At 47.6% G+C, this 10047-nt stretch overlaps 1 protein-coding gene across 18 annotated transcripts in view; it reads right to left on the bottom strand.

The window, feature by feature from the left end:
* Positions 1-766: 766 nt before the first annotated feature.
* Positions 767-10047, bottom strand: part of MACF1 (microtubule actin crosslinking factor 1) — a 383383-nt gene continuing 374102 nt past the window's right edge. For 11 of the 18 annotated variants that reach the window (XM_061597825.1, XM_061597827.1, XM_061597829.1 and 8 more), the window contains 6 exons: positions 9823-9940; positions 9124-9192; positions 6603-6814; positions 5869-5979; positions 3911-4037; positions 767-2430 (listed from right to left, as the gene is read on the bottom strand). In XM_061597825.1, the coding sequence (XP_061453809.1) occupies positions 2174-2430; positions 3911-4037; positions 5869-5979; positions 6603-6814; positions 9124-9192; positions 9823-9940 (894 nt within the window). In that variant the 3' untranslated portion in view covers positions 767-2173. The remainder of the gene's footprint in view (positions 2431-3910; positions 4038-5868; positions 5980-6602; positions 6815-9123; positions 9193-9822; positions 9941-10047) is intronic. The other 7 variants (XM_061597831.1, XM_061597832.1, XM_061597841.1 and 4 more) reach the window with 1 other exon arrangement.

Genomic DNA, 10047 nt, shown 5'->3' with positions numbered 1-10047 from the left:
TTTCTCCCAGTGGCCAATGCCTACGGGAAGCCCACAGCAGCAGGACATGGAAGCCCCCCCCCCCGCTCCTGCATTCCAGCAGCTGGTACAGAGGCACACAGTTGCCTCCGGCATTGGAGGGTGGGGTCCATGTAGACACTGTTACCAGTAGCCGTGACTGAACCCTGCCACATGAAGTTGTCTAATTTCCTTTTAAAAATAATTTAAATCCAGGGCTTTAAAACACGATTTAGACAGCGGTGAGAGCCACAGGGGCATCTCACTGGTGCTGGCAACTGCCCTCCCTTCCCCTCCCCACAGCAGTTGAGCAGCGTTAATTAATTCGATTTATATCTCGCCCTTCCTCCCAGTAGGAGCCCAGGGCTGCAATTCCTGCATTCCATCAAACATGTTATCAGCTGAAGAGATTGAATTCAGTTGCCAAGGGCTGACAACCCATGACAGGCCTGCGTGGGCCACAGGTGGCCTGTGGATTGCCCACAGAGCAGCACATGGAGCATCTTGCCTTTGGAAATGCAAGGCAAGTCCGCCTTTCTTAGCGCTTGTCACCACACTCAGGCCCTTCAGGAGACAGTGGGGTGGTTCACTATTCAGTTGTCTGTGGCTGTCAGGTACATATTGGGTGGTTCATATGTTTAAATTTAGAACAAGTATTCACAGAGGAAACCGCAGGGTCTCTTCTATCGAAGAGGTGGGAAAAACGCACCTAATCTAGCGGTTTGTGCTGCAGCATAAAATAAGAGGCAAGTTTCTTTTTATTATTACTGCAAGCAATTTTAATACAAAAAAGTGTCTTTTTTTTAAAACAATTCATTGGTAGAGCGTCAGGTTCTGGCTCAATTAAACCAACTGAGAGAATCACACAGCAATATGGTCAGAGCAAGGGAAAGAGCAAAAGTTAATAAATACAGGAAGGCCCAGGTAAGCCCCCAACTCCCTTTCCCTCCCCCTTGGTTACTGTCACATAGTTAGCTTGGTTTTGTTTTATAACTTTCCCTCCACAAAGGAAAAAGGAGCATATAAAAGTGAGCAAAAGGGAGGCACACAAGTGGGCTGCTGGTGATGCACTTTAACATTTCCAGGAACAAGCTCCTGTGCGTGTTGAAGGCAGCGCTGTCTTCCTCTCTGGAGTGTGGAGGGGCCTCCCGAATGCCAGTTAGGTCAGGAGTGGCCTTAACCAGTTGAGACAATAAATAGGAAAAAATGCAGTTAAATAGCAGTTCATGAACTAAAAAGTGAAGTCAGTTTTTTTGTTTAAACAGCAGTGTGAGAGAAGAACCAGGTGGTGGAAACTCCCCTTCAGTTCCACTGCTCAAAGGATGTGCCGTGCATTCCCAACCCCAGGAATCTTCCACACCTGTGTGATGTTTCTGGACAGCTTCAAGTGTAACGCCCTGAAAACATAGTATTAGTTGTTCTTTAAAAGCTCAGCGGCTGACAGTACTTTCATTTCGCTAAATACAGCATTTTTAGTGAACGTCTTTACTTGTATGAAGCGTGTGTGCAATTTTTTTTTCAATTTATTAATTCAAACTCACTCCACTTTATCGTCAGATAAAACCACAATTTCTTTTAAAAACTGGAAACAGAAGCTCCAGATCCCCATCACCTCATGTTTCTCTCTTATTGAGGTATCCATGATTTAAAAAAAAAGAAAAAGAAAAAGACCAGAGAATTCGTTGAACACTGCTGGATATTCAGGTGTTGTTTTTAAATATAATTTACCTTGCTGAGACAGCAAGTTAAGATTTTATAAAGATGCATTTAGGAAACAATCCTAAAAGATAAAGCAGGATCACTTCCTGCACTGCACAGAAATCCTATTTATATCTTTTTATTTTTTGTTTTTACATTTTCACATCTTGACCTTTTTGCTTGCTTCCATTCTCTCCCACATTTCATCCCCCCCAGGCCCTCCCAGCACAAGGAGGTCACCAGAAGGCAAGTTATATCTACATAAATATTCACATGAAAATAGTAACTTAGAAAAAAAATTAACAGAACAAAATAAGGCAGCTTCATAACACAATTCTTTTACACTTTTAACAATATAATTTCTCCCATGTAGAATAAATATACATCCAATGTATGAAGCAGGTTAAAAAATGGACACAGGTTTTTCTGTGTGTGTGTGTGTGTGTGTGTTTAGACGTGGGCATGGGTGAAAGGGGTATTATCTCTTGGGGCCTGGTGTTTTCGGGGCGGCTGTGGGCGTTTTCTTGGACATGGTGGGGATTTTGGAGGGCTTTGCCATGCCTCGCCGAGAGCTGCTCTGCCCACCGGTCGCACTGCTTTCGGAAGTGTCTGAACAGGCCGACTGTGTTTCCAGGAGGTCGAAGTCAGACGCGTCGCTGCCCCGCCGGCTGCTGGCACGGCTGCCGGCACGGCTGCCGGCACGGCTGGTAGGGCGACTGCCTGTTTTCTTAGGATCTGAAAATGAAAATGAAACCGGACACAAGCATCACCACAATGGAAGGCCAGGAAGGGTCAACAGGCTATTCCTCCATTTCTCCAAGCCAGGCTCTGCTCTGTGGCCATCTCCTGTCTGGTTCCCAGCTAGACACCCCCTTTCCTTGGACAACCCGTGTATGCTGGAAACTGGGCTCTTAACAGCTACCACAAGCAGCCAACGCCTGAGCAGGCTGGCCCTTCCCACACCTTAACTGAACCTATGCTCATGTGCCACTCCTTATAGATATATTCCAGTTTGTGGTCAGGTCTGGGCACCCCATCTAGACTCTGTCCTGTCTTGGAGGAACCACCAACACATGGCAGTATCCATTTATGAATTTCTCAACAAAAAGTTCCTGTGTATCCTAAATATTTCTACTCAGAAGTAAGTCCCAGCAGCCTAAAAGAATAGAACTTTGCATAAAAGGACTTAGACTCAAGTCAATAGAAAAAAGGATCTTTTAATTATTGCTAAAACACTTTTCTGGCTACTTTTTTTTCCCAATGAAAGAGGGGTATATCCTGGCAGCAGCAACAACAACAGGAATCAGCAAAGGCTGTCACATCTGAGCTGGGGTGACAAACTTTTTTTTTGTATTGGAATATTTATTATGTCTGCCATTAATTGATATGTTTAATTAAGCAATAAATCAATCACTTGTTTTATGTTGACTTTAAATGTTATAATGTTCATGCGATCAAACAGTTATTTGTTGGATTGTTACGTTTTAAAATGATTTAGTATTTGATTATTACTGATGTAGTCACTTGCGTTTTTACTCTATTGTAAGCTGCTTTGAGCATATTTACATGTAAAGAGTAATAATAATAGTAATAATAATAATAATAGTAATAATAATACATTATTGTGGTATAGTGTAATAGCACTGTAACGTTATAGAAGTATCACTTTAAAGTGCCATACCTTTAATGTAAAAAAACCCTAGAGAGCCAGAAAAGTGTTTTAGTGATAATTAAACAGGAATTAAAAAATAGATGGCGGTCATAAAATCACCCACCAAAAGGGTCAGGGACCATGTGCTGAGCTTCAAGTGGCCCCACCCACAGCAGCAACTCCACACTCACTGGTGCAGACGGAACATAACAGGAAGTACACACAGAAAATAGCTCTGGCAAGTCAATTCAAGCAATGATGCTTCAGGATTACAATGGAAGAGCAATACTTGTTAGCATCAGGAGCCCCCCAACTGTCTGCGACGCCGGTATTATCAATCTCATTCCCCAGAAACAGCGGCTGAAGCTCAGAACACGTGCCTCGGCTCAAGTCCTTCTCATGAGCTCACTTGAAAGACTTAGTTTACTTTATTAAATTTGTTAATCACTTTCAACAACCAAAGGAAGTCCCCCAACGATTTACAAAGCAAAGAATAAAAATGCAATTGCATATTGTGCAAAATGCAGGCAGGGACTCTTACTTCGCATACAAAAAGGCACTTACCAGCCCGACTGGTTTTGGCACCTGAAGAAACTGGCGAGGAACTGTTACTGGTATCGCCGCCAGCGAGGGAAGTTCGGCTGGAGTGGAAAGTGGGTCGTTTCAGCTTGCTGCTTGAAGTTGGGACGGCCTTGGAATAAAGAGAAGTTCATCAGAAGAGTCGCAATTTGGCTTCAAAAACAAACCAAGGCTAAGGGGATCCCTGCACTCGCAGCAAGATGGCGGCCCTTGCCACATCTTAAAGGTCAAAGGGAGCCACCCTCCTGTGAATCACAAGAGGGGCTCAACTGTTGTTAAACAAGAACCCATAAAATCTGACTTCTGGCTGTTGCAACCAGAAAGTTCCACCTGGGACTTGCTTTCTGCTAATGGACATTAGCACACTGATTGTTGCCTGCCCCATCATCTTCTCGCCTTCTGTCACGACCTTTAAAGTGCTGCAGGCCAAGGAGAGAGACAGACAAGACACACCATGAAAGTTCTTTCCTGCCATTAGCCCTCTTTACACAGTGCAGAAATGCCAGGATTGTCAATTGGACCATTGTCCTTGCCGTCTCCAAAAGGAACAGAAGAGAACCCACGAGCGCTTCAGGGGCCTGTGGCTAAAAAAGGCCGAGTATCAAAAAGGCATCTTTGGGGATGCTTAGTCCAAATAAGGAGGTATTCTTCTCTTGCCACCCCGAGTGAATTGTTCTATTTGAGCCCCGTAGAAGCAGCAGGATAGGAAGGCAGCCAGGGATTCTGCTGTCCTTGGGTTGCACAGCTGCCCTTTCCATCAATGCCATTTAAAGCCCAGGAGGAGGGTGCCAGCTCCTCTTCCTTTGGGAGGGGAAAAAACACATGCATCTTGAATGCACTTCAGCCCCCAAACATTTAACATGAAGAGAGAGGCAACTTCTGGTGCACCCCCCGCCTCTGCCTTTCTAGCAGTGCAAAGCAGGGAAATGCTTCCACTAAAACACCTGCTTTGCATGCAGAAGGTCCCAGGCTCAATCTCTGGCATCTTCAGGTGGGCCTGGGAAAGACTTCTGCCAGAGACCCTGGACAACTGCTGCCAGTCAGTGTTGACAATACTCGGCTGGATATACTTAGGCAACTTCCTATGTCCCTAAAGCAGCTTTGCCAACCTGCTGCCTTCCAGATGTTTTGGACTACAACTCCCATCAGCCCCAGACAGCAGTGTGTGTAGTCTAAAACATCTGGAGGGCACCAGGTTGGGGCAAGCTCAACTGCGGCATTAGCAGTTCAGGTCTGCGTAGCTTCTGGCCACCAAGCCAGATATGGGCCACCAGCGATTTACAGTGGCCTATCGTAACACCCTCCCCTTCCCCTGCCTAGGTGTTACTGTTTGCCTGGGCCTTACATTCTCATGACTCTAAGAGCAGCCCTGCTGTGCCGCACTGGAAGGTCCATCTGAGCGAGGGTCCAGCCTCCAACAGCAGCCAAGCTGATGCTTCTAGGAAACTCACAAGCAGGACAACCCCCCACCCCCCATTTTCTTCCTTTTTCACTTGGTAGTGTGTGGGGTAATTTGAGAGGTTTCTGTTCATGCGCAGCCACTGATTTGCAAGTGTTAGCCTGGCTGTTTTATTCATGAGCCCAGATGTTTAAAGGATACCCTTCTTTATCATGTCCATTTCATTTATTTATTTATTTATTTATAAAACAACCCAAAGCTTAGAAGATTTTCTCATTTTGAACACCTGGAAACATTTTTCAGTTTCAGCAGAAACTAGTTGCAGAGTGTGGATGATATTTTGCTGGTTTTTAAAGGACGTTTCAAAGAACAAATATCTTTCTTTTTCAAGTTAGAAACCCCAAGAAAAACACAGCAGCTCTAGCATGGAAGGAGTGTCGATACCAAGCGCTGCTCTAACAAGGAAGGCATTAAAACAGGGAAAGGAAACTAGCCAGGCTCTTCCTCTCGCCACAGGGACTGGCCCAGGTAAGCCATACTCTACCTCAGAAGCAGACAGGTGGAGGTCAGCATTATCGTAGCCCCTCAAAGGGGTACCTGCCTTGCTGTTTACCAACCAGGGTTTGTCATAACAGCGAGTGAAGTGATGCGGAGTCTGTGAAATGGAAAATCCAAAGAGAAGTTGAGGGAGAGGGAGGGGGGAGGGGAGAAAGTGAGAGCGAAGGGAGAGGGAGGGGGGAGGGGAGAAAGTGAGAGCGAATGGAGAGGGGGAGGGGAGAGAGAAGTGTCCAGGATGGAAGGAAAATAAAAACAGAAAAGTAAATAAATCCTAAAATAAGATAAAGAACAAACCCAACAGATAATGAAAGCAAAACATACACAATGAGATGAGAGTCACACAAGTAGGGCTTTGCTCTGTGCCCAGGGTGGCCATCTTGCCCAGGAAAGTGACAGAGGAGAAAAACTCTCCGTGTCACAGAAACCAGGAGACAAACCAGTGACAGCCCCCAAACTAAAATGAGACACAAGCAAACAGGTGCAATTTGGGGGGTGGGGTGGGGTGGGGGGGAAGAGAAGCTCCGCCATTTCACATTTGAATGTGGGAGAATTTTGCAGTCGTGGTGGACAGAAATACATATTTGAGTGACCCCAAAAGTTCTCTCAACAACTGTGGCCTCATTGCTCATCGGACACCTCCTCAGGGTCCAGAAGTGCCCCTGAGCATCCAAGGATGGACAGCTTTTGTTGTTGTTGTTATGATCCAAGAAGCCCTCTCACCTTCGTCCCGCTCGCAGGCGTGGCTGGAGAGGAGGGCATCGAAGGGCAGCTGTGATTGCTCTGGCTGGCGCTAGAACTGGACCGCGCTGGGGATGCTGCCCGAGAGGAGGGCTTGGACCTGCGCCCCCGGGACCGGAACGGCGCCATTCCCTGAGAAGCTCCCTCTGGCAAAATGAACTTCTCTCGAAGTTCAAGGTTAGTTCTTCCTCGTGCTGTAAGAAAGGGAAAGCCACAAAAGAAAAAAAGGTGAGAAACTGGAATCTGAAATGCAAACGAGGCCAGAGCCAGGCAGCCGCAGGCCCTTCTGACACCCTGGTGTGGGTGCGCTTGGGATGCTTTGGAGTTGTCCTGCCTCCTTCCAGCTGGTCTCAAAACCACCTTGGTCTTCTCAGATTGCTAGACCACCAGCGGAAAAGTCCCAAGGAAGTCAGAGAGGACTTGTCTCTTCCTTGGAGCATTCTGCAGCTGCTCAAGAAGCAAGCTCCCATCGCAACCATCACCTGAACTGAGGGGTGTTTTGGCCTGCAACAGGGCAAGTCCACACAGAGCTTTGGAAGGAATCCGGTATGTAACCTGTAAGTACACCTACAGAAAGTGCCCATCTCTTGCTCACTCCCCACAGCTTCTACTGCTTGGGGGGGGGGTACTATGGAGCACTGGCTGCACCCTTCTGGACTATCTACTTTACAGGCTAGCGAGGGAACTTCTAGTTGGGTGGCAGGCAGAGGAAGAGAGCCTCCTTTATCAAAAGACCCATAATCCATTCCCAGTTCAGCAGCAGAGAATGCTGACCTCAAATTGTGGGAAGCTCAATAACCCAAAGCCGAGCTTGCTCAAGCGCTTGTGTACTGGCACAACACATTTATTTCCATTTCTGTGGCAAGAAGTCTGAACAGCTCTCAATTCTCAAGAAATTGGAAGGAAATGACCAGACTTAAAACTTGCAACTAGGCTACAGGACCATGGAGTCAGACCATTGGTCCATCTAGCTCAGTACTGCCTGCACTGACTGGCAGCAGCTCCTGAGAGTCTCAATCGGGGCTCTCCCCTAACCCTACCTAGAGACACCATCAGGGAGCAAACCCGGGACCTTCCGCATACAATGCAGATACTCTACCCCGAGCGACGGCCCTTCCCCTGATTTCACGTCCCTTTCTCTGAATGACACCCACCTGCTTGCTGGCAACGGTAAGCATATTCTGTGGTCTGGGGTGGGGTGGGGACAACAAACCTGACAGACAAACACAGCAAGGAGCAGTTTTCTTAAGTAAGTGAGATCATGCAGAAAGCCTTGCAGGGCAGAACAGGCAGCTGGAGGATTCAGGCATTCTCCTTCTCAAGACAAGCAACTGCCGCCTGAGGTGCTGCCAGATGGAGGCTTCATTTGCAAACGGTCCACGGAGATACTACAAATGGATTGTTGGCAACCGTTCATATATATATCACCCAGAAAAAATAAATGGGGGAAAATACAAATTGGCATTTTGATGCTGACGATATCGTGTGGATGCTGCAAATACAAATGCATGCATCAGGAGCATCGATTCCACAATAAACACCCATCTGGAAGCAGCACCCCAAGTATTGCCTTAGAACAACCCAAGGAGGCCCAGCAGGAGCGTTCCAGAGCAGCGCTGAGAACAGAGGAAACAGCATTGTCAAGAGGCAACCAAGGAACTGAGAAATCCTACAGCAGCCTTTGCCAGCCTGGTGCCCTCCAGACATTATGGACTACAACTGGAGGGAGTGTGCTATGTGCTTGCTGGGGCTGATGGGAGTTGTTGTCCAAAACATCTGGAGGGGGCCAGGCTGGTGAGGGCTGTCCTAGAGGTTTCACAACATCGCCACATGTAGCTGCGTTCAGACAAAATGTCACATGTGAAGAGGCAAAAACAGGCACCCAACAGCCACAGGCAGAAGGAACAATGTGTCTGAAGGGGCCCAGGCTGTACGCTGAAGAGGAGGTGGGTAGCCATTCCCTCTCAGACCTCTTAACATTACCAGAGTCTGTCTTGCAGAACACCAGATGCACTCATGGACAGTTTCCATGTAAAAAGGTAAAAGATATAATGGAAAGGGGGAAAAACCTTTTGGGATTTCAGGAGATTCAGAGTAGGGGAACAGGGAAGATAGTCCAATGCTGACCCAGGGCTCAATCCCTGCCCCTCACTGCTCTTGCTCAGCTGATCATCCCAGGCTGCTATGCGGGTAAGCCAGTGCAAACATGGCAACCTTCCCCAAGCCCCTGGAAAGAAGTGGGCAACGTGAACAGGGGGTTCCGGGCCAACGTGGCAGACAGGAGCAACTGGAGGCAAGGCACATGAAGGTTGCCCCCTGTGGCTTTCAGCCCAAACCAGCAAAATCAAAAAAGTGTGCACTCTCTCCCCCCCTCCCCTTTGTCCCAGCAAAGGAACACTCTGGCCAGGGGGCAACGGGGAAGACTGAGGCAGGTCCGAGCAGCAAAGCCATTCCCAACAGGAGGAGGAGAAGGTGGGAGAGGAAGCCAAGAAAAACCGCCAACCTATAGGAGACTGACTGGCAATCGAAGAGCTGGAGTCAGAGCGTTTTATTTTACTTCCAGGGTGGTGAACTAGAATAAAGAAAATACACATATACGAAGAAAAGACAGGGCAGGAAAAGCAAACAGCCGTGTGGGTCAAAGAGGAGGAGGGAAAAGGCAAGGCCAAGTCCCTTCAGGAGTGGCTGGCATGCAGGGCAGTCTTTCTGGAGTGCCAGAGTGAAGACAGAAGATGCACTGGAAGAGAGGTCAGCCCACAGGTGCAAGAGGGTGGGCTTGGGCGGGGATTCCACTTCTCTCTCTATCGCACATACACAAATACACATGTGCACGCTGTGTTCTCCACACAGGAAGTCCCAGCCACCTCTGTACTCAACAGTATTTATGTTGACTTCTTGACATTCAGGGAAATGCACTTTCTGTCTGGATTAAGGTCTGCCCTTAATGTTATTACGGTGTTTGCGGCAGAAAACCTAACTGGCATCCTCTCCCACTCAACAATACAGGGCAAAATTCCCCAAGAAACCCTTGGCTATGCTTCTTTCCTGCAATGTGATGGAGCTTGCTTGGCTGGTCTGGTCTGGATGGGTGTGTTTGAACCATCCATTCTTGCCTCACAGTTGGACCATCTTACACCGGGGGGTGGTGGCGTTTAAGAACCCCACTTTAAAATGTTGGTTAAGAATCGCACACATTTCTTACCTCTGCAAGGATCGTTCTTCACTAAAAACTCATCCAGGGCCATCCATCCTCCACCCACACGAACCATAACTGTGCTACGCAGGATACGGACCAGCCGCAGCTGCTGCGAGTCGCCAAACTGTGGAGAGAGCAGCAAAGAGGGACACTGTTTAAACAAGTGCACACAGGAGACGCAAAAGAACCCCGTGCCATTCAAAGAGGAAGAAGAGAGACGGCAGCAGGAGA

Source organism: Rhineura floridana, chromosome 15, assembly GCF_030035675.1.
Source record: "Rhineura floridana isolate rRhiFlo1 chromosome 15, rRhiFlo1.hap2, whole genome shotgun sequence".
Taxonomy (NCBI): domain Eukaryota; kingdom Metazoa; phylum Chordata; class Lepidosauria; order Squamata; family Rhineuridae; genus Rhineura; species Rhineura floridana.
Note: the sequence above shows the minus strand (reverse complement) of the source record. Positions and strands in the feature narration are given on the sequence as shown.